At 45.6% G+C, this 24,801-nt stretch overlaps 2 protein-coding genes and 1 pseudogene across 3 annotated transcripts in view; 1 reads left to right on the forward strand and 2 right to left on the reverse strand.

Annotated features, from left to right (window-relative positions):
- Positions 1-18,421, reverse strand: part of STYXL2 (serine/threonine/tyrosine interacting like 2) — a 32,239-nt gene extending 13,818 nt beyond the window's left edge. Inside the window, exons 1-2 of the mRNA XM_082360613.1 lie at positions 18,273-18,421; positions 17,529-17,654 (exon numbers count right to left, since the gene is read on the reverse strand). Of these exons, the coding sequence (XP_082216739.1) occupies positions 17,529-17,638 (110 nt within the window). The 5' untranslated portion in view covers positions 17,639-17,654; positions 18,273-18,421. The remainder of the gene's footprint in view (positions 1-17,528; positions 17,655-18,272) is intronic.
- On the reverse strand, positions 7-17,518 carry LOC309613673 (dnaJ homolog subfamily C member 14 pseudogene; annotated as a pseudogene). Its single transcript has one exon. The product of its transcript is annotated as a dnaJ homolog subfamily C member 14 pseudogene (transcript).
- Positions 18,422-18,507: 86 nt separating the features above from the next.
- Positions 18,508-24,801, forward strand: part of GPA33 (glycoprotein A33) — a 50,452-nt gene continuing 44,158 nt past the window's right edge. Inside the window, exon 1 of the mRNA XM_082360999.1 lies at positions 18,508-21,128. Coding sequence (XP_082217125.1) covers positions 21,086-21,128 — 43 coding nt within the window. The 5' untranslated portion in view covers positions 18,508-21,085. The remainder of the gene's footprint in view (positions 21,129-24,801) is intronic.

Genomic DNA, 24,801 nt, shown 5'->3' on the forward strand with positions numbered 1-24,801 from the left:
CTAAAAGAGGAAGATATTCACATGAGATGACTCTGGGCAGCATCTGAATGGGAGGCAATCTTTTTAGATAAGAAACCTAGATCTGATTATAGCCACGAGTGGAAAACAATGAGGTAAAGGGAATGCCTTCCTAAGTTTAGGGAACCTAAGAATGCAGAATTCTGGGTATGCTATGGTTTAGTCGCCTACTTATTTTTAGACCAGAGTTGGCACCTTGATGTTTAATGACATGGTAGCCTGGGTTGTGGCGGGAAGAGACTGGAGAGCACTCACGCTGATGTGGCTTCACTTTCTTTGTGTGTTCCTACCCTTGGATGTAGTGCTGCTCCTTTTTCTTTTCTTGTCCCTGCTCCTCTGTTACCAGTACTGTAGGATGTCCCTAACTGGGCTTCCACCAGGGTTCTGCTGGATCGGTGGACTGGGTAGGCTGCCACCATTCCTTCCATGCCCCGTATCTTCTCCCTGCTTAAAGGGCATGCACTGATGATGATGAAGGGCTGACACAACACCGAGGGAAACATGAAGATGTGCTCAACTGCACAGTCCTGATTTTGAACACAAGAAATCCAGGATCAGCCTAAGCCCAGGGATGCAATAGAGTAATTTAGGTAAATGCCAATTTCCCGGAAAGAATTCAGCAGAGGTGTCCAAAGGGATCTTTGAGGAACACGGTAAATCAAGGGCAAAAACAAGGGTTAGGACCATACTACAGTGGTGGGTGCCCTCCTCCCCAGTGGGTTCTCCTCTTTTCCAGGTGTTGTGGTGAGCTTTGGGTCTTTTTTACTTAGTCTTTCCTTTATGTCCAGAGAGGATTAAAAAATGGCAAGAAGACTTAATGGATACTATTTTCTTTTTTCCAAAAAATTCCATCATGCCCCATTCGTTTTATAGTCAAAACTTCCCTGCACCTCATCCCCTAGCAATCACTGATCTGTTTTTTTCCCCTATAGTATGGCCTTTTCCAGAAGGTTAAATAAATGAAATAATACAGTAGTCTTTTGGATCTGGCTTATTTCACTTAGCAAAATGCATCTAAGAGTCATCTATTCTATTGCCTGAGTCAATAATTTGTTCCTTCTTATTGCTGGGTATTTCATTTCTTAGGCGCCTCAGGCTATTGCTGCCATCACTGTCACATTGCCCTGAGTCAAGGTTGTAAATTCCAGAGGAAAACATGATACACACACTGCTGATTTGGTACTAGTTTGGATTCTGGTTTTCTTCCTCGATCTGCCTGAAACTGTTTACTTTTCAGAGTCCTCAAACAGCAGCTGTATCCTTCTGCCCAGGTTTTATAAGGGCAATCCATGGGAGAGTCTAGGTGGAGGGTGTGTTTGCCATACCCAGAACTAGAAACTTGTCCATTATCGTTTTGCTTTTAAAAGTCGGAAGCCAATGTGTTTCCTGACCCTTGTAATTGACCTATTTTATCTCTGTGGAAACCTGTAGAATCTTCTTTGGTTTGCAGTGTTAAGAAATTTCCCAGTGATGTTCCTTGGTCTGTGTTCATCCACTGTGTTGGGTATGGATACCATTTTTTTTTCTTATAAATTTATTTATTTTATTTATTTTTGGCTGCGTTGGGTCTTCGTTGCTGCGCGCGGGCTTTCTCCAGTTGCGGCGAGCAGGGGCTGCTCTTCGCTGTGGTGCGCGGGCTTCTCATCGCGGTGGCTTCTCTTGTTGCAGAGCACGGGCTCTAGGTGCTCGGGCTCAGTAGTTGTGGCACGTGGGCTTCAGTAGTTGTGGCTCGCGGGCTCTAGAGCACAGGCTCAGTAGTTGTGGCGCACGGGCTTAGCTGCTCTGCGGCATGTGGGATCTTCCCGGACCAGGGCTCGAACCCGTGTCCCCTGCATTGGCAGGAGGATTCTTAACCACTGCGCCACCAGGGAAGTCCAGGATACCATTTTTTTAAAAAGTTTTTTTTTTATGTGGACCATTTTTAAAGTCTTTATTGAATTCGTTACAATATTGCTTCTGTTTTATGTTCTGGTTTTTTGGCCACTAGGCATGTGGGGTCTTAGCTCCCTGACTGCAGGATCGAACCCACACCCCCTGCATTGGAAGGCAAAGTCTTAACCACTGGACCACCAGGGAAGACCCTGGATACCATTTCTGAGTGCCTTTTATAAATTTAATCCTGACAAAACTCCCACAAAGTAGGTATTATTATTCCTGCTTTAAGGTGAGGAAACTGTGGCTCAGAGAGGTTAACAAAATTGCCCAAGGCAGTAAATAAGTGTCGGGGCTAAGTTGCAAAAATAGCGCAGTCCTGCTCTGAGTCCTGTCTTCTCTCCACACAATACACTGATACCATTCTGATTGGAAAGGGGAGGTGAGTTGGTTGGTGGAAGAAACCCCAGCTGGATCCCCAGGCCCAACATAGACTTTGACAGAAAAGTACTTAAAGAATACTTGTTGAAAGCATAGATGGATGGATGGATGGATTGGGTTGAGTTGAGCTGAGTCCAGCTGAACTGAATGGAGCTAACTTGGAATTAGATAAGTTTAGTTGATTGATCAGCAGAATAGTTCCCTTGTAGTAGGCATCCACATCAGATTTCCCCCTTGGGAAAATGATGTGATCAGAGCCAGCAAGGCTATGAAAAAAGAAATGTCTTTGACAGAAAAAAGGAGTAGCCTATGACTCTAACCAGGACGTAGCTAGACCTGCCCATGCAGGTCAGCACAATGTTGTATCATCATTGGTAGTTCCTGAGGGATTTCCAAGAGCAGCTGTGTCAGATCATTCCCAATCTAGCCCAAGTACTCCTTGTGACCAGAAGATGCATTTTCAAAAGCATGACCGGGGAGTGAGGGTGAATTAAGGGTGAGGTTTGTGAGATATTATCCTTGGATGCTAGAACTAGAGAGGTTTTTAGAGGTCTGGTGGCTTGGTAAAGGTAATAAAGAATAGAACACCTGGTTGGGGTGTACACAAGTTCTATAAAGGTACAGCTTAGGTAGTCTTATTTATCCCTGTACCTCCAGCATATGGAAGGTGAGTAACCAGGCAGGTTTTGATGACTGAGTGGAATGTGAGTGGACAGATGGGTATATGGATGAATAGATAGATGGCTGGATGAATGGACAGAATTCTAGGTACCAGGCAAGGTGTCCACATATCACCTTGGGGATCAAACTTGATGGTCTCCAAGGCCCTGCAGTCTCTGGCCCCTTTCTACTCTCCAGCCTCAGCTTGCACTGGCTTCCCTCGGGCTCACTCCTTTCCAGTACACTGGTCTTCTTTGGCTTCCCATCCCCACCAAGTTTCCTTTTGCCCAGGCACTTTGCAGAAGCCCATTTCCGCTGCCTGGACGGTCAGTCTTCCTCCTCCTCACCGATTGTTCAGATCTTAGTTCAATCATCATTTCTTTAGGGAAGTCTTCCCTGATCTCCACCTCTCATTGCACCATAAACCTTTCCTTTATGGCACTTCTATTTGATGTAACTTTACATTTATTTATGAAATAATTTGATAAATTCTGTTTCCTATGCAAGACTATACCCTCTATGAGGCAGAGACCACACCTTCTTTATTAGACTCATTAAACCACATCTGTGGCAAAATAGTCTTCGGACTTTTAGGGTATTTTGTGAGCTGTTGGGTTCCCAGAACCTAGCTCAATGTCTGCTTAATAGATATTTTCTGATTCACTGACTGACTGAATTTGTCCTCAGTACAGTACCACATTTAAGGGAATGTGGCAGGTACACTAATTACAACACAACGGTATTTATCAGGTATTTGCTACTGGCTCATCATTTTACTGGGCTGCCAGTAGCAAACCCAGGGGCAAATCCAGGGTCCTGGCTATGTTCTGTCCATGCTCACTCTCTGCCCTTCTGAGGCAAAGATGTATACAATCTCAGAAGCCTATATTGGCAATTAGGAATTTTTTCTTATGGTAACCCCAGATCTTTGACACTCCTCGAATAGTGGTCTATGTCCACTTGCCTTGAATCTGAGTGGTCTCTGTGACTGCTCTCACAATAGAATATGGTGGGAGTGACACAGCCAGTGTCTGAACCTGAGCCTTAAGGGCAGCTCCCTGCTTCTGGCTCTCAGTGCTCTCTCTTCGGAAGCCCTAAGCTGCCATATTAGAAGTCAGACGACACCAACAACCCCAAGGCCACCAAGCTGGAAAGGCTGTTGGCCAGCACTCCCTGCCAAGCTCCCAGCCAACAGTCAGCCATGTGGGTGAGCCTCTTAGAGCGTCATCCTTCACCCCTTGGGCCACTCTAGCTGACACTACGTGAAACACAGACAAGCTGCCCCATCCTGTCCAAATTCCTACCTATAAAAAGGGGAGCAAAATAAAATTATTGTCTTAAGTCATTACATTTTGGGGTAATTTGTTAGGCAGCAGTAGATGACAGCAGTAACACTATACCAAGTGAATTCTGAGCAAATGCTAAGGCACTCTTCTCCCTGATAGTAATACAGAACCTAGGAAATAGTCAGTGACAGATTTCAATTTGTTGCAGTTGGGAGGTAACAACAAAATAATACCAATTTGAAAGTAAGCCCCGACAATAGTGTCGGGATAGTGTCAGACCCTGGGGATATTCTGGGCCCAGGATTCAGGGCGGTCTCGGCTTTAAAATATCAACATTTCATAAAACTAGAGTCAGAGCCTTAAATTTTATATAAATGTGAGCCACATTTCCATTTCAACAATATTTATTAAGGGAGTTTTATTCTTTTATTTATTAATAATTAATATTATTTATACTATTATTAATAAAAATAATTATTTTGTTTCTTAAGGGTCATTTAAAAATGAGGTTGGGGGGGAATCAAAACAAAACTCTGAAGGGGTAATTAACCAAGAACTTTTGTGTAACTATGGGGATGATAAGGGCTTCCTCCTGGCGTGGCCCCTCACTTCTCGCAGAGGTCAGTTTTCTTTGTTCCTCTGCGGGCCTCCAGGGCTCTCCATTGGAGGAAGTTACAGGCACAGACTGAAAAGAGTTACAGAAGTCCTCACCTGTCAGGTGTGCAGAAAGACCCGAGCCAGAAGTCAGCAGGTGGTGTCCCCTGGGATCCCCACCTGGTTCTGTCTTTCTGCGAGCCTTTGATCCTGCCATTTTCCCCAAACAACATCGACTTCAGATTGTGTGGATTTGGTTTCACATGACAAATACTGGGAACTGATAACCTGTCCTGAATATACCTAAACTCTGAGGCTGTAAGTTTGCTAGGGGAGAGAATATGAAATTAAAATCTGAAAATAAAAATGGTGGGGAAACATCCTTCCTCCTTGTTGGTGGTAAAGACTGAACTCCAGCTCATGGGTCAGTGAATCTGAGAAATCACATTTGAAGACCACCCAGTACACTTTTGAGAAGTTGGAGGTTTTAAGATTGAGAAAAGAGGGGGGGTTAAGATCAGATGCCCTCCCCAATCCCACATTGCATCTGTTTTGGCTGCTGATGCAAAAATGCGAGCAACAGTAAACTCAGCTCAGCATCCTCCAGTGTTGAAAGTAGGATGTAAATTCTGAGCGCTTTTATGAGTTAACCTGTTACGAGAGGAGGAGATGTAAACCTGATAGTCCTAAGACTGTTTTGCCAGAGACATGGTTTACTGAGTCTAATATAGAAGGTGTGGGGATAGGACCTGAAAGGACCCGAGTGGACAGCCATGTCTCAGCGGCGTTGAGAAGCTGCTCTTGTTTTCCACCGAGAAGCAGGATTGCAGAGAAAGAGAGGAGGCAGGAGGGTAAGATCTGGGCAAGTGGGCCTGTTTATATTTGCAAGGTCAGTGAGACAGTGGCCCTAGAGGTTTTGATTTATGACCGTGTCTGTGCTTCCACCCGCATGCCTGCGATGGAGTGTGATGACACACCGTGATTGGAAAGCAGAAAGGACTGGCTGTTCAAAAAGACCGGCAGGGAAAGAAAGGCTCTAGGATCGATATATACCTCATCATAGGATCAGGAAGCAGCAGCTAAAAAGCCTTGAGGGTGAATTGAAGAGAAACAATAAAGCAGAGTTTGATGGACTTCCTAACCAAGAGCAGAGACGGGGGCAGCTTTCTTTAAACCTGTGTTTTTCAAAATTGCAGACTGTGACCCATTAGTGTATCATAAAATCAATGGGTCGTGCCTAGCATCTGGCAAAAAAAAAAAAAGAAAAAAAAAATAGAATAGAGAATAGCACCATCCATTGTAAAGATAGGTATAATTTTGTGAAACCTTTTAAAAATTTACACATACCTATATGCGTATGCTCTGAGTAAACGGTATGTCCCACTGTGGACTACAGTTGGCAAAGTTTGAAAGCCAGTTCTTTAAACCAGTTGCCAGGTTGTCAAGACCCAGAATAGAGTGGAATTGGGGTCCTTCAACCCAGCCCCCCCTGACAGCCAGTCACTTCCTTTCAATGAGTCCCTTGGAAATGAAATGGAGGCAGAGGCCCAGGATGGGGGTGTCTTTCTTGATTTGGCTTTTGCAAAAAAGGAACAGGTTTCTGAGCTTCAGTAAAAGTGACCACACAGGCAAAGTTCAGGCTCCAAGGAAGGAGAGAAGTCAGTAAAGCAAATCGATTTTTAGCAAGCTGCTTCCAGCAGGCTCCGTGAAAGAGCCAAGGCAGAAAAATTTTCATGGAAAAAGAAATATAAAAGAGAAAGGGTGTGTGGGAGGAGCCATTTTCCAAGGACACGCAATGAGGACACACAGACCTGGCACTACATGCCCCCATCTCCTGCCCCACTGCCACCACCAGGCACGCAGACCTCGTGAGAAGAAAGGCAAGCAGAGCACAGCTAAGGATCTTTGCTGAAGGTGGAAGGGAAAATGCTGTCAAGAGAGGTGGCCTGCCCAGATCACCAAGGCGTTCTAAAACACTGCAGAGGCTTGAAAAGTTCAGATCTGAAGCCAGAGCAAGAAATGGATTTTTGACTTGGAAAAAAATAAAGGAAAACAGAAAAATATTCTTCAAATCAGAAAAAGAGAAGGATGAAGAAGTCTGATCCTTTATTTGGAGAGGAAGAGAAAACTGGTCATAGCTGAGGAGGAAAAGAAGAGGCAGAGGTAGGTTTTAGACCAGCTGCGTGGGAGGGCTTGGGGGGCAGAGGCTTCCTATAAGGGAGGGGGGCCTGTCTTGAGGCTGGTTTGCATCACAAGCACACTGACACTTTAAACTGTGCTCATCTGGGTTACTGGGGAGGTCTGATGGAGGTTAAGTTGCCCCACTGGATAGGGGGTTTTACATTTTAATGTTAACTCATGAATTACCTCGGGAAATTTGCCTACTTGGGAGATGGATGAATCTCTAGCTGCAGGTTTTCCTCCAGAGAGAGTGACTCACAGCAGCTAGGTTTGAATTTAAGGTGTTTGAGGGCAGTGCCTAAGTCAGGCAAAAATGAAGACTTGACACCGCTATCCACTGGCTACACCCCTTTCTCAGGTTCTTAATTCACCCTAGGATGAGATTTACAGATGACGCTGGAAATGTTACAACTCCCTGCCAGGACAGCAAACACACTTCATCCCCTGACTAACTCTGGTTGATTGGCAGTGGCTGTTTGTAGCACTGGGTGGACTTTTGCAAGGCCCTGTCCTGGTTCCACAGAAAAGAGTACAGTTATATTGCCCCAGGGCTGGGTCTAAAGTTATAGTGAGTTGAATGGTGGCCCTGCCAAAGGTATGTCTCCCAGAACCTGTGAATGCAAGCTTACTTGGAAAAAGGATATTTGCAGATGTAATTAAGTCAAGGACCTTGAGAAGAGATAATCGTGGATAGACCATAAATCCAGTGCCAAATGTCACTTCAAAAAGACACAAGAGGAAACAGAGAAGAGATGGCCACATGAAGACAGAGGCAGAGGTTGGTGTTACGCCGTCACAAGCCAAGAAACTCCCAGAGCCAATAGAAGCTGAGACACAAGGACAGAGTCTTCCCTGGAGCCTTTGGAGGGAGGGCGTCCCTGCCAACACCTGGATCTCAGACTTCTGGCCTCCAAAACTGCGAGAGAATATATTTCTATTGTTTTTAAGCCACTCAATTTGTGCTAATTTGCTACCGTAGCCCTAAGAAACTAGCACTGAGAGTCTGCTGGTGGGATATTTGCTGACTCAGTGCATAATTTAATTTTAAAAAGGCTCAAGCCTTTAGCTAAAGAGATAAAACAAGAAGGATGGAATTTCAGGCACTTATTAAGTACAGGGAGGACTGTTCAGACTTGGGTAATGATCGGTTGCTCAGAATACAGTATTTGCTTGTGGCAGAATTAGAGAAACATGATGTTTTAACTACAGTGTGTGGGACTCTGGTGAAATAAAAATTTCTTGATGAGTTACCGAAAAAAACTCGTTGTCAAATATCTTTCTCTGGAAGGAAAAGGGAAGAGAGTCACCATTTATCAAATACCTAATATGCCTATATATATGTTATATTGTAATAATGTATGTTATATATTTTATGTTATATTATATGTTATCTTATATTGTTTTATTTCTACTACTGGGTAAAACTGGTATTCCAATTTTATGACTAACTTATGTAGCTCTCATGGCTAGTAAGTGGGAGAGCAGAGCTGACCTTAATTTTGGCCTCAATTACACCATTTACCTTCTTCCCACGTCACATCACCATACTGCCTCCTAGAAGAGAGTTCTGTTTCTCTTTTCATACCTTTAAAAAACCCCACAGCTTTATTTGAGGTATAATTGTTATACATGCAGCACATATTTAAAATATGCAGATTGGTAAGGTTTGACATAAGTATCCACCTGTGAAACCATCACCACAATCAAGATTGTGATAGCCATCATCCCCCCAGAGTTTCCTCATGTCCCTTTGTGAGCCCTCCCTCAACCCCCTCCCTGCCTTGTACTCCTTAGGCAACCACTGATCTGCTTTCTGTCACTACAGAGATTCATTTGCATTTTCTAGAATTTTCTGTAAATTGAATCATATATACTCTTTTTTGTCTGACTGCTTTCATTGAGCGTAATTATTTTGAGATTCATCCATGTTGTTGTATGAATCAATAATTCATTCCTTTTTACTGCTGAATAGTATTCCAGTGAGTAAATACACCACAGTATATTTATCCATTCACTTGTTCATGGACATTTGGGTTGTTTCAGGCTATTACAAATGAAGCTGCTATGAACATTCATGTACAAGTCTTTGTGTGGACATAGGCTTTAATTTCTCTTGGGTAAATACCTAGGAGTAGAATGACTGAATCATATAGATATAGGTGTGTGTTTAGGGAGCTGTATGTTTAACTATTAAAGAAACTAACCGTTTATAAAATGGTTGTACCATTTTACATTCCCACCAGCAGTGGGATTGTTCCAAGTCCTCCACATTCTCACCAATGTTTGATATGGTCAGTGTTTTTAATTTTACATATTCTAATACGTATGTATGTAATGGTACCTCACGGTGGTTTTCATTTGCATTTCCGTAATGACAAAGACTTTTGAGCATCTTTTCATGTGTTTATTTGCCTTCCATGTATCTTCTTTGGTGAAGTATCTGTTCAAATCTTTTGTCCATTTTTAAATTGAGTTGTTTCTTTTTTATTGGGTTTTGAGATTTTTTTTTTTAAATGTATATTTTGGATACGAATTCTTGATCAGATATGTGATTTGCGATTTTTTTCTCCCAGCCTGTGGGTTATCGTTTCATTTTTAAAGATACTGTAGACTCAATCATCTGGGCTGGCTTAAGCCTGGTGCTGTGTAACGCAGTGGGATTGATTGGATGATGAGTCAAAAGTCAATGCAGCTGTTTATGCCTCAGATTTTATGATGATAATTGCAGGAAGGGATAGTCCATGAAGTGTTACTGTGTGTTTGCCTTCCTTAAAAATTTCTGAAAAGGGCTAGCCAATTTGGGATCAGCTTCTAAAAACCAGTTGCTAAGGAGTATACTGTACACAAACCGTGAAGGACATCAAAACCGATAGGATTCAGGAAGAGTCACTGGGAACCCAGAGAAAATTTGATCTGTATGTGGGACCATGCTTTTAGGGAGCTCAGCATGTAAGTGGGGCTTTCAGGTTGAGCCTGTCTTTGTCTAGGAAGGGAACTGGCAGCTGGAAAGGCTAAGGACTGAATGCTGTTAGAAAGTCTCTATTAATAAATGCTTTGGTTCTTTGGCAGGCTCACTTTACATGCAACTCTGACACCAGCAGAATTGGTCTTCCCTGCAGTGACCCGCCTTCCACCTTCGCAGCCAGCTCTCACTCACTGATTGCCCTCCCCAACCAATAATCTGAGCAGCTCAATCACATCGAAGTGATAGACACTTAATAAAATGCCTATTCCCTAGGGCAGTATTCAAATATATATACCAGACTTTATTTATCTAGCCTACTGTTAATTGGACAGTTTATCATGTTGTTTAAACATTCTGTATTCTTCTTTTTTTTTTTTAAAGAGGGGGGGAAAGTGTCATCTGCTGTAGTAGCAAAAGACAAGACAAAGGCATACAGACTCCAGGGAAATGCCCAGTTTCCACACTACTATGGCAGAGATCAACCAGCCCGGGTCCAGGCCCTAGCTTCTTTGTTCTAGCCACCCCCTATTTCTTTGGTATTGTCAGAAGACAAGATTCAGTTCCCGGGTGCTGGTAGAAGAGGGAGAGTGGTTCCAGAGCTTCCTATAAATACTGAGTGAACAATTTGAGCTTAAAATTTTCCCTTTTTTAAATATTTAAAAATAAATCAAACTCCATCCTGTGCTGTACACAGCCCTTTTGACTCCCTGACATTGATTTGCAGAAAGAGGGGGGTGTCAGCGCTGGAAGGGCCTCCTCACTTTCTCCCGCCACTTCGGTTTGGCTTCTCCCTTGGGTACTGTGCCGTTGGGCTTGGAGGCTGCAGTGGCACCAGGGCCCGGCTGAGGAGCTGCAAAGAAGTCCCCATTGGACATCTGGCCTGGGGGTACTTGAAAGATCCGGCTCAAGAAATCCTGAAGGTCAGCAGGAGGGGCATCTGGGGTAGCTCTCTGCCTCCCACTGGTGCCTGGCATCCGTGAACCAAATGAGATGTGGTAGGGGACTCTGCGGGTATCTGGGGAGATTCCCACACGCTGGCATCCCGCCCACTCTGTGATGTCATACACCTTTCCATCCATCAGCGCAAAGTAGGTGATCTTGAGGTCCAACATGCTTGACTCTGCCCAAATGTCTCCTTCCTCAGCAGGATGCAGCCTATTACTACTCAGCACAGTATCTGGCACTCTCAGGTTCCCGGTCCATTTCAAACCTCCTATGCTTTCCCTGGCATCGGCTGCACATCATAGTATTCATTGCTTCTTTGAGGTCATCCTGCAGCTTGAACAGAAACTCACTCACTGACCGGCTCAGCTCATTCTCTGCCATTCGCTTCATCTCATATTCCTTCGGTCTTTCAGGGTTGCTGACAATGTCCCAAGCTGCCCGCAAAACCTTGAAGGCCTCCTCAGCCCGGGGATGATTATTTTTGTCAGGATGAACCATCACTGCCGGCTGTCCATAGGCCTTCTTCAGCTCAACATCTGATGCTGTGACTTCAACCCCCAACACATGAAAAGGGTTTAGCTCATCCTCAGGAACCCCAGCCATGGTCAACAGGTGAGCCACTTCCTCTTCAGGCTGGCAGTAGCGACCACTAGCTACAGGTGCATTCCCCTGCCTATTGGTCCTCTGCTTGACCCAAGGCCAACTCCAGCCAACCCCACTGAACTATTCTTACCAGCTGCTGCCATGGCCTGCTCTCTCGCAGCAGAATCAGGCACTGCTGCCAGGTGGGAGAAGCCAGCCAAGAGAAGAGCCAGGTGGCTTTACCCCTCCAGCCTAACTGGTCACTCAGTCCTACCAGAAACCGCCAGCCCAACTGCAGACAGCCCAACAAAAGGGCCAGAGCCAGGAGCAGCAAAGCACCCAGTAGCCTAAGAAAACGGGTGAACAGCCCTGCCCCATAGCAAAACCCTTGACTCAGAAACTGGAACATCACCTGGGCCCTGACCCCCAGCCGCCCTGCCCATACTCCCACCCAGACCCAAAAAAGGTCCAGATCACTGCCTTTCAGCTGCCTGCAGCATAGATGAGATGGCCATAAGTTTCCATATAGTCCCCCACTAATACCAGCAGGTCGATCAGCCACCAGAAGCCTGCCTGTCCAAGCTGACGCAGTTCCTCTGCCCCCCACACTCCCAGTCCTCTGCGCTTATCTGCCTGACTCCGTTTCCGACCCAGCCGATGTCGACCAGGGGATCTGGGATCGCTGCGTCCACCCTCCCGAGTATCCTCCTTGGCTGGAACGCGGTGCCATTGTCTCCGGGGTGCAGGTTTCTCTCCACTGGGCACACGTGAAAAACCACTGGGAAACTTAAGAGGTTCCTCCTCATCGTATTCCTCTTCCAACTCTTCGTCTTCCCCCAAAGCAGGAGAGGTACAATGGTGGCAAAAGTTGCTAGAAGAGCTGTCTCCTCCCTCAGAACGAGGCCCTTCAGGGATTCCAGGGGTTCCCTGGCAGTTACAAGCAGGTGGAATGGAAAGAAAAGAAGGGTTCCCATCCTCCTGGTACCCAACCTCATTCTCTCTGGAGAGTTCCTGGTCCACTCCTGACTCTTCTGAAGATGCCTCACGCTGATCAGGGTCCTCTCCATCCCTAGGGGGTCCTGGGCCCCTTGGAGGGCCATGGCTTGGATCTGACCAGTGGGCTGGATTTGGGGGCTGTGTGTACGTAGGACTAGAGTGCTCTGTGAGGCAGCGGGTACCATTAGGAGCAGGCCGAGCCGAGTCCCTGAGTCCTGAGAATGAAAGTATTTCAGGGTCCACAGAGGGTCCTAAAGTCCTGAGGGAGGCACCACCACCGTGGTGGGCTCCACACATCGCTCCTTCTCCTGGGTGCATCTGGGCCATGACCCCAGGGCTTCCTGAGGATTGTAGGTCACAGCCATCATGGTAAGTTCTGATGCCGAAGAGTGGCGGTAACTCTTCCCCCCTCGAGCAGCTGGGCCAAGGGCCAGGAGGAGGTACAAGAGCAGCTCCCCCGGCTCCACCTCCCGTTCACTCTCTCTAAACATTCTGTATTCTTAATGACTGTTAGCTGCTAAAACATTCTAGTGTTAGTACTTCTCTTCCGGTGCACATATGTACTTACTTCTGTTAAGTATGTATCAGGAGCGAGCCTGCTGGGTCATAGGACAAGCATGTGTTTAGATGCTATGAAATAGTTTTCCAAATGGTTATACTAATTTACACCCCTACCATCAATGAACAGGAGAGTCCTGATTGTTTCACATCCTCATTAATGTCTGCTCTTGTTGGTCTTTAAAGTTTAGGCAGTCTGACGAGTATGGAGTACTATTGAATTGTGGTTTTAATTTGAATTTCTGTTATCCATATATCTCAATATATCCCATCCAACTTGCTCTCTTTAGAGTGTCACCTCGATATTTCTCTAATAGAGTGGTGGAGCCTATGCTGCCTCCTTTTGAACTTTTGTGGTCCTTCACGTGACTTCTAAAGCTAGGTCATGAAAATCAATGCACTTCCGTCCTGCTCTCTTGGATGCAAACTCTTGGAATTTCTATTGTGTATTTTTGTTTTTAGTGATTTCTAGCTTAATTCTGCAAAGGTCAGAAAACACGTTTTGTATGATTTCAAGCATTAAAAATTTGTTGATATATGTATGGCACAGGGCATGATCTTTTTGGTAAAAATTCCATGTGCACATGATAAGAATCTATATCCTACAGTTGCTGGGTACATGTTCTATAAATGCCAATTAGGTTAACTTTGTTTATTGTTTTGTTTACATATCTTATATTCTTGATGATTTTTTTTGCCTCATTTTATCAGTTGCTGAGGTTGTGTTTTTAAAAATGTACATTTGACTAAGACTGTGAATTCTAATTTTTTCTTCAGTTCTGTCAATTTTTTGTTTTATGTATTTTGAGGCTACTTTATCAGATCATAGAAATTTAAAATGAATATATATATTATATGGTGAATTGAACCTTAAGTTATTAGGAAACATCCCTCTTTGTCCCCAGTAATGCTTACCCTAAAGTTTTCTTTGTCTTATATCAATAAATCACTTTACTGGCTTGCTTTCCGTTAGTGTTTGTGATTATGGCGGCCGATACTTTCCAAAGTTGGCCACAATGTATCCCATCCCACATGCTCTCTTTACTCTGTGACCCTGATACTTCTTCAGTGGAATGGTGGAGCCTATGTTGCCTCCTTTTGAACTTTTGTGGTCCTTCATGTGACTTCTGAGGCTGGATCATGAAAATCAATGCACTTCTGTCCTGTTTTCTTGGAATTTAGCTCCCAGGCTCTGAGAAAGCCCACACTGGCCCACACGGAGAGATCATATGGAAAGACCATGTTAGGTGTTCAGGCCAATTGCCTAGCTGAGGTCCTGACATGAAGTGCCAAGTATATGAGGATACCTCTATGACACCAGTCCCCAGCTGCTGAGTCACCCCAAGCCTTAAAGTCACCCCCAGTCTCCAAGTCTTTCCAGCTGAGGCCCCAGACATCTTGAAGCAAACAAGCCACACTACTGTGCCTTGTCCAGGTTCCAGATTGTGAACATAATAAAATGGTTGTTCTATGCCACTAAGTTTCGAGGTTATGAGAAATAGTAACCAGAACAGTGTAGTATAAGTTTTCTATCCTTTGTTAACCTTTGTACATCTTTATTTTTTAAGGTGTATCTCTTGTAAAAAGTGTGTAGGTTTGTAAAAAAATTGTCTGACAATTTTTTTTCTTTTAATTGCAATAGTAAGTCTATTTATGCTTAATGTAATTACTTATATATTTGGGGTTAAATCTTCCATCCTTCTATTTTCTTATTATTTGTTATTCTTTTTCTATATTATTTTTTCTCTCTTCTCTTGACTTCTTTTGGATTGATTATATTTTATGATTGCATCCACCCCTCATTAGCTGGTTGGCTATACATTCTAAATAACTTTTAACAATTATACTAGAAATTACAAATGCATCCTGAACTTCCCTCTCAAATGTAAAGTTTCAGATAATCTCTCAAGATACCTGTCATTAAGCTGAGAGTGAAACATGTAGACAAGAAAGCAAAGAAATAAATTAGGATTGAAGATTACATCTATGGGAAAGAACTATGGATGTGGTTTCTGGCACATGGAGTTGTCTGGTCTCTGTAGATCAGAAACCAATTAAGTTTTTGAAGAGATCACATTTTCCAAGAAACCATGAGACTTAAAAATCCTTTGGAAAAAAAAAAAAAAAGGCCTTTGGGTGGTATAAACCTTAAAACAGCCCTTGGACCCCCAAGTTTCCATAAGCAGGACAAGCCTGTAAAAGCTATACAGCCTTCAAGGAAGACACCCTCTCCAACCTCGCTTCAGATGTGGCTGTGGAGAATAACAGACAAGGCAAAAGCCTCAGGGGGTGAAGCTGGAAGCTCCAGAGAACAGCAGACAAAGGAAATCCACCCCAAGGGTCACATCAAAGTCACCGCTAGGAGGTCTCCCCACTTCTGGGGCAAAGACGCTCAACAGGCTCATTAATTATATGGACTGATGGCTGCTGTTATCTCCCACGCCTCCTTTTATCCTATGGGAGTTCTGTTTTTGTTTCTGTTTTTGTTTCTTTGCAGTTATCCTGGTCAGACCATGAGGAGCTGCATTCAGCCCTGAGGGGGAGGAGGCGTGCCCTCCAGAGAACCTAGCCTTTGAACTTTGCAGCAGTTGGTAAATGGGATTTGGGGCTGTCTCCCTGGGGAGACAATAAGTGTGCTCTATGAGTGGGATTAAAGGAAACACGAATATTAACTGCCTAGAGGGGTTACTGGGGCTGCAACTGCTGTGTGTTCACAAACCCACTTCTTTTCCCTGGGCTCATGGACCTCATTTCCCATCCTCCCTTACAAGAAAGCATGGCCTTGCTGAGATCCAGCCAATGGAATACGAGCGGAAGCAGAATGGCCGTTTTCAGGCCTGGCCCATAAAAACCTCCTGAGAGATTCTTCGTGCCCTTTCCCATTTTGTCTTGTTGCTGACGAACACAGCGACTTTAGAAGTCGGGCCTTAAAATGGAGGATCTACAAGATAGAAGGAGCCTCAGTTCCTGAATCACTACTCAGGTACCTGTTCTGAAATGTATTTGAGTGAGAAAGAAATGTCCATTTGCTATTACAGCTGGCATTACCCTAACTACTACACGAAGCCATCGCCTACCCTGACTCACCGCACGCTACCTCTGCCTTGTCTGGGAGTGTAGACAGAGAAGGGTTACATTTTAAATCTCTCAATCCTAACAGGTTTTCTAAGTAGAACATAAGGCTCAATTTTAAAGTAAAAGTCCCCAAGCTCCATTTGGACAAAGTGCCTTGGCCCCTGGATGATGAGCAGCTGCCTTTGCTCCCATTTCACTCCAAAGGGGAAGCCTGTTTGAGCCCTGAGAAGCAGGAGCCAGCAAGACCCCAGGAGACATGAGGAAAAGGAAAGTCAAGCAGAATCAGAGGTACTCTGATGTAAAGTTACCTTGACATATTCTGAGTCTTTCCTTCCCTTTTTCTAGGTAAGGAGGCATAGACTCAAGAATTAAAGTGGTTCTTCACATAAATTTGGTGACAGAGCTAAGATTAGAAGTCAGACCCCCTACTATTATTTATGGCAGAAGAAAAAGGATAGGCATATACACTACTGCTTTAGCAGGCAATTAAGCATTTCTTTGATGCCTTATGATTTTTCTTAAAATTTTACACAAATTTTTCATTCTACGTCATCATATATCCTCAATGATTTTATGTAAAAGAAACTTTAAAATTACTTGTCACAAAATAAAAAAGACCCTCCAGGAAGATGCATGTGGTCATCTACCCCTGGGCACACTGCCACTTACCCCCAGGCATGCACAAATCCCGGTTTGAAAGACACAGCTTGATCACAGATACAAAATCATCTTAGTACTAGGATCTGATGTCTTACGGTCCTCTTCCTGTCCTGATGCGTTCTCTTATCTATGATCTATGCTCTACCCTTCCCTGGTGGTCCAGTGGTTAAGACTCCATGCATGGGTTCGATCCCTGGTTGGGGAACTAAGAACCCACATGCCGCAAACAAACAAACAAACAAAAAACAGAAAAAATAAAGCAACTGTGATCTGTGGTCTACCATCCCCATTTCCAACCTCAGTTCTAGGAACTCAAGCACTATCATCCAGGGAGAACTGCCAGACTCCTACTCATCCTTTGAGGTTCAAGTCCAGCATCATCTCCTCCAGGCAGCCTCCTATGACAATTCCAAGCCCAGGTGTTCCTTTTCCTGCCCGCCCCCCCACTCACCCCCACCCCACCACTAGACCCTAGGCATGCTAATCCTAGCACTTACCATGCCATGTTGCAGTGTGGTTGTGTGCATGTTTGCTTCCTCCAGAGAGTATGACACATAAAAAATACTCAACAATGTTTGCTGAATGAGTGAATTTAAGGTGGTGGCTGCAGGCTCCCTGGGGCCCACTTGTCATCATGCTCCCTAGCCCACTCCCGCCGTGGTTGGAGGGGTGCAGAACTCAGCAAGTGCACTTACTGGCTGGGGGAGGGGCTCCGGAGGTACCGAGCCTGCACGGCTCTCACATTGGCTTCATCCTCTTCACCTGGGACTACCTGCTCCTCTTCTGGGTCCCCACTTGTTGCCATGACAGCCTGTCAGCCTCTGTAGGTTTGGCATGAAAAGGGCAGTTAGAAAACCTGATACTGGAGGTTTTGTTGGGGGAAAGGGTGTGTCAGTGATGTCACCTCAGTGGAACTAGGAATGGGAAAGTCACCACGTGTTAATAGCCTGGTGGGGAAATCACTCATGAGGAAAACCCAGTCAGACTTGATCCAGCTACTGTTATCAGGACACCAAGATGCACACCCCGGCCGGCCGTGTAAACAGCCCACCTTGGAGTTGCAAGATTTAAGAAGTGACAACTTGGCTCCTTCCACAGATGCCAGCAAGAAAGCAGTGAGGGGAACCAGAAATTTGCCTCTCTCTCTCTCTCTCTCTCTCTCTCTCTCATACACACACACACACACACACACACACACACACACACACACACAATCTTTTGTCTTTACCGGGAAGATGCCTTCTTCAGCGTCTCTAACCAAGGTCACAGGACCCACTACCTTTAGCTCAGGCGCCATCCCACAGCCTATTAAGGAATATGAGATCCCCCAGGAGCTGGTCCCAGACATGGCTGGGCCCTGACACTCAGGGCAGAGCTGCTGCCCCTTTGTTTGTAAGTCCTGGGCTCGCAGGACAAAATGAAGGGAGAGGCACACTCACCGCTGATCTGCCTGTGTCTCCACACCACGGGACAGCCACTCAGGGGCTGAGGGACCCAGACGAAATGGCCAGAAGCTCCGACCAGTGACAGGGACTGACCTCCCCTCTCCAGTGTTCCTTCTCTGAGGGGCAGGACAGCTGTTCACAGGAAACCCTAGCTAGCTTCTAAATTTAGCCTCTGGTCCCACAGCCTGGCAGATCTCTGGGAGGAAGGAATGCAGGCTCAGGACCCAGACCCGAAAGCAGGCCCCACTTAACTCTTTCCCTCCTGGCTGATTTTCTGGACACTGACACTGAACAGCAGAGTTGGGAGAGGTTCATTCTTCGTAGACAGAGAGGCCTAAAGAAAAAGTTTGATTTGGGCTCTCTCTCCATACCTTCCAGCCTGGGGCTGCTATTCAAAGTGCTTCCTGAAGATAATCTAAAGCCAAAGATCTAGAAGAATAAAATAAATTGTACTTTAACCCCATGTCAGCACAGAAGGGGTTGGGAAAAAAATACCAGATATATGGAATGGAGAGGGTCTTCTGATAGATGTTGGGAGAGCATCGTGGTGAGACTATAGGGTAGTCATTTCTTGGGACCAGGGCTCCATTTCTTTGGACAGAGATGACTCTGGATACTGAACTGGACAGTTGTGCACCCCTTCCATAACCCCTGCCCCACATTCACCTCCCATGGTGATGGTCAACTGGCAACCCTGGGTGATATAAACTTTCCATGAGCTTCATAAACTTCAAATGTGCTCATAACCCACCCTACTCCACTACACCAATTCCACCATCATTACGATCAAAGCAAAGTCCAATAACCCAATAGTTCACTCCCTCACCCTGCACATTCTATAATGACCCTATTCCTCCATCCATCCATTCATCCATTTGTCTGCCCATTCACAAATATCCACTGATATCGATTATGCATCAGGCTCTATACTTGATCAAAGTTAGTAAGACACACAATTACAGACTTAAAATGGTGCTTCTTCCCAGCTAGGTGGAACAATGCTTGGTGCAATAACAATTGGCTGAATAAATGAGTGAGCTCACAGTTATTAGGAGGGATGAGACACAGACCAAAAATAACTCAAGCAGAAGGCAGAATGTAGTTAGTTAGTATCCCAAGAGAGATCCAGAGTGCTGTGTGAGTTCAAAGGCGGGAGAGAGCCCTTCTGGCTGAAGAAGTCAGGAAAGGTTTCATGAAAGAATAGATAATATATGAGCTGCCCTTTAAAGCACATGTTGGATTACAACAACAGATATGGTGGGGGGAAGGAATTCCAGCGGGGTTGGCATGGAAAAAGTTTTGGGGTAGCAAAAATTAGTTTCATATAGTGGTTAGAGCTTTGAAGAAAGAAAACAGGGTTGTGTGCAGAAACTTGGCAAAGCTGGGATGGGGGCTCCTTTGGATAGAGTGGTCCAGGAAGGCATCTCTGAGGAGGCACATGGCATCACTAATGGCCAAACCCCTGTCCTGGGCGTCAAATAGGGCCTCAGTGAGTGTCTGTTGAAGAATGGAAGAATGACCACAACTGAGTAAACATGGGAGTTCAATTCACCTCCAGACTTCAAGGTTCCATGAAGAGGAAAGGTGGTATGAGAAAGAGGTGAGATGAAGGAGGGAGGGATGGAGAGTGGATGGGAATGGGGCAGAGGACTGAAGGGTGGCATCAGTCAGGGCGAGGCTTAAGATGACAGACCCCCAGCATAGGGAAGAAGGTGGGTGGGAGGTGGAGGAAAGATGGAGGGCCAACACACCTAAGAGAGGCAGCAGATAAAGAGGGAACCACATAGGAGGAGAGAGGACAGAGGGCTTCTGTCTTCTTTATACCCTTTAAACCCTTACTCACTACCCCGGAACTCACAGAGGGTGACATCTGGGTCCCTAACCTGGTGGATTAGAAATCAGAAAACCACTTCTTAGCTATGTGACCTTGGAGAACCCATTTAACTTCTTTGAGACTTAGAAGCCTGTTTGTAAAATAGAAAATCATAATACTCATTTTGTTCTGATCACCCAGGTCTAAGGTGGAACCCCTCCACTGCCCCAATTTCATTATCTATGTCATTTCCCAGGTCATTCTCCCTGGCACTCTTTAAGTAGGGTGACTTGCCATCCCAGTTTGCCTGGGATGGAGACATTCCTGGGACATAGGACCTTCTGTTTTAAAACTGCGAGAGTTCCAAGCAAACTGAGACAAACTGGTCACTGTATTTCTATCTTGGTTGCTTGTATACTATCTTCCTCCCTGACCAGATTAGTAGTTCTCTGGGGGTAGAGATTTCCAGTCTTCCTCATGACTGTGTCTCTAGCGTGCTTGTGGGGTGGTGGTGAGGTAGACCAGGAAGGGAAGTAGATTAACAGATCGTATTATGCCTCGAAGTATTTCAGCAATTGTGACTAACACCCTTCTTTTATTGGCTTTGAAACCCTTCCTCTGAGATCATTTCCCTTCATATTACGAGGCGGCAACTTCCTGTCCCTTATAGGCGAAGCCCACGTGATAGTGAGAAGCTCAGGACTTTGCCCACCTGCTGGGTGGAGGGAAGGCAGGGGCGGTAACTGAGAAGGCGGGGGCTTTGGTGAAGTGGGTGGAGCAGGAGTCCAGTCCCACAGGTGAGCTCACCTGTCAGTCCAGCCGAGGGGTGGGCCATGGGGGCCAGGCTGGGCAAAGGTAGACAAGAAGGGAGAAACCACAGAGATCGAAGTCTGGACTGGGCCAGAGGCTGTCGTAGCTTTAACCAGTCAGCCCAGACTGGTTAAAGTCAGGGGCCCACCCCAGGCTGGACTCGGGGCAGAGAGGACGCAAGACCATGGAGGGGAAAATGCAGCATGTGCTGTGGATGCTCTGTGCAGGTGAGTAGTGCCCAGGGGTGGGCAAGACAGGGGCTGAATGCTGAGGGTCTCCCAGAGCCCCCCCAGGGAGGGCCTCCAATGACACAGCTGTATTTGTGCTGGGCAGAATGACACATCTGTCGTTCAAAAAGCAGGTTCCAGGCCAGCACCCAGAATCAGAATGTTTTTTATTCTCATATTAGTAAATAAAATTCCAGCCCATTTCTAGAATTCATAGTACTCTCAAAACTATATTTTCTGATCCCAAATCAGATCATCAGATCAGACATAAGATCTGACAATTGGGACAAAAATATTTAAAATCAGGGTTGTCCCAGAAAAGCCAGGATGTGTGGATCCAGGATTTGTGTTCACTACCTGAGGTTTTAATCATTGCCTTAAAACCAGAGAAAGAGGCAATGATAAGAGTGATAACATCTGTTATCACATATAGGGAAACTGAGGCAGAGAAAGGTTGCAACTTACCCAATATCATTTACAGACCAAGAGAAGACTCAAACCCTTCGGAAAACAGCCAGTTGGAAATAGAACGACCCTTTCCAAAGGCCAAAGCCCTTTAGCTCCCTTGATACTCTGGTCATTGAAAACTCAGAACATGGGGGAACCCCACAAAATAAAAACCAGACATTCGCTGATATAATGGTAGACTCCAAATCAAGTGCTAAATAGCAAAGTCGTTGTGTGAGAACCCACAGGATGCTAAGGGTTAGGATGGAGGTCTTGGCGTTAGAGTCCTGGGCACCGACAGGAAGTAGAATGAGCAAGGAAGTTGAGAGATGGGGGTTGGGGGGATTTTAGGAGTATCTTTAATTCAGTGTATTTGAACATGCTGAGAATCTCATCAGCTTGCAATTTATTTATTTATTTTAAAATTCAGCCACATTTTAAAACTAAACATATTATTTCTCATTGAATGAAAGATTCTTTAAATTCTGTAGTGCTTTACAACTGGCAAAATTTCACACACATGATTTCATACAATCCCATAACAACCCTTTTTTTTCCTCCTACTCCAATCTTGCTCCTCCCCTCTTCCTTCTCCCCACTGGTAACCACTAGTTTGTCCTCTATGTCTGTGCGTCTGCTTCTTTTTTGTTTTATTCACTAGTTTGTTGTATTTTTTAGATTCCACATATAAGTGATATTATACAGTACTTGTCTTCCTCTGTCAGCTTGCAATTAGAAATTCTTGTGGGCTTCAGGGATCTGGCAAAACTGGGGCGTGTTGTCGAATCCAAGTTCGTGTGCCCCATGCACAGTGAGGCCAAACAAACCGAAATGTCAGGGTTTGGAGCAGAGAAAGTTTTATTGCAAGGGCAATGCAAAGAGAACAGGTGGCTTATGCTCAAAAGAACCGAACTCCCCAATAGGTTTCAGGGAAGCATTTTTAAAGGCAAGGTGAGGGAGGGGAGTCACAGGGTATGTGAACAGCTGGTGCACATTTCTCTGATTGGTTGATGGTGAGGTAACAGGATGGTGTCACAGGGGTTAACATCACCAATCCTCAGGCTCCAATAGGTCTGGGGGCTGCATACTCATGGTCATCCAGTACTTAACTTCTTGCATTTGCTGGGGGTTTTAGCAACTGTAAAACAACTCAGGAAATGTGCATCAGATACTGCTATCTAGGTACTTCAGGGAGGAACTAAACATTCTGTGACTGCAGTATGGCTGATTTACTATTTAAATTCTTACCAGTTCTCCTGGCCCAACTGCTATTTTTGCATTAATTCTTGATCCAGACTTTTGTGACTCAGGGGAGGTGTGGGAGATGAAAGCTTTTCTACAAACAAGAGACAGGCAGAGGACATGGGGAGAGGAGTCTGTCCTGCGAAGTCCCCATGGAATCCTGCTTGGTTACAGGAAGAGGTGAAGAGTTATACCAGGAAACTTGGGAGCCCCAAGGCCTGGGAAGCAGAATGGAGGAGGGTCTGAGTTAGAGCTCACTTTTCAGCTTCTACAGGCAAGCCCCAGGCCAGCAGGCCTGCCAGCCCAGGGTGGTTCTCCTAGGCCCCCAGGCTCCCCCTCCTCCCCCATCTCTCAAAACATGACCTTGGAGCCCTTGGCTGGAGAATAGCCCAATGCTGGGGAAGGGTTGGGTCAAACTCAAAGGCCCTGCCAGGAGGCCCATCTAACTGGGGCAGAGGGGCCCTCATCATCAGGTTAGAGGGCATACTTGGTTCATTCCTTCATCCAAACAGCTCTTTACTGAGCACATAGTTTGTGCAGGCACCACAGGAGTGAGGGGTCTGGAATGATTGCAGTCATGAGGGACCTGTCTCAGCCATCAGATTCAGACCGGAAGGATGTGCTTCAAGCCCAGAGGGTAGGAGGCTGAAAGGAAATGACCACCCTTTCTGGGCTGGGCCAGTGACCTCTGATCCTCTTCTATAGAGTCTAGAAGCCTCCCCCCCTGCCCCACCTCCTCCCCTACCCCAGTACACACCCTTGCATTTGTAGTCTGGCTGCAACCCAAAACCCATGCATGAATCAAAAGAAGGGATTTGGGCTTGGGAAAAAAACAAAACAAAACAAAACGTGCACCCAGCTTAGACTGAAATGTGGACTTAACTGTGAACTGCCTGGAGCAGTACATTTCACCTCTTCCTGTGAGAAGGCATGTGACCCCTGGGTGAACTCATCCAGCTCAACCAGTTCTTGGGTTTGTGTTCAGACACACTGATAAAGTGTGTCTTTTGCCCCCACCCCCTTCCCTCCACCCTCCCAGACTGCCCTGCCTGGCATCACGGGCTCATCACCTTTGCCTCCATACTTTACACTAAGGGGAAGGGGCCGGAGTAGTGGGGCCGGGGCAGCTGGGCTTGGTGGCTAGCTCCGGGCATGCGTTTGCCAAGTGGAAATGTTTGGGGTGAAATAGCCATTGCTATGTACAAGTGAGCAATGAAGGCCTTCAAAGTTCAGATGTAAAAGCAGCTGGGTGGCCCTCCCCACCATGGCTCGGGAGAGGATGCCAGAGGAAGAGCAGGGAAATTAGGGAGGGCTTCCTGGAGGAGGTGGAGTTTAAGTTGGGTTCCAGAAGTCGTACTGGCTTTCCCCCTACTTCCGTTCTTCATCTGAACTTGCCCAGTAACAACTTAAATTTTGCTGATGTCCCGGGCAGAGTAACATAACAAAGTTGATGAAAATAGACCCCAGGACTCATCGGATTTTGGGGAGTCAGAATAAAATCACATAAGGTCATATGGGGACACAAACAGAAGGTGGTGCATTTGAGAATTTAAAAACAGTACTTAAACCGAATAAAAGTCAGCCTGACAATTCCAAACAATGTCAGTGACACAATACCTCTCCCTCCCTGGCAGATGCTCCCACCCCCTCCCCCTCTGACGGCACTTGAGAAGGGCAGGCCCTCTTCCTTAACTGACTTTAGCGTGGGGCAAATTAGTTGACCTCGATAAATCTCAATTTCCAGGGAAGGGTAAGCTGTGACAAAGCGAGAGAGTGGCATGGACATATATACACTACCAAACGTAAAATAGATAGCTAGTGGGAAGCAGCCGCATAGCACAGGGAGATCAGCTGGGTGGTTTGTGACCACCTAGAGGGGTGGGATAGGGAGGGTGGGAGGGAGGGAGATGCAAGAGGGAAGAGATATGGGAACATATGTATTTGTATAACTGATTCACTTTGTTATAAAGCAGAAACTAACACA

This window comes from Balaenoptera borealis (genome assembly GCF_965194805.1).
Source record: "Balaenoptera borealis genome assembly, chromosome: 1".
NCBI classification, from domain to species: Eukaryota; Metazoa; Chordata; class Mammalia; order Artiodactyla; family Balaenopteridae; genus Balaenoptera; species Balaenoptera borealis.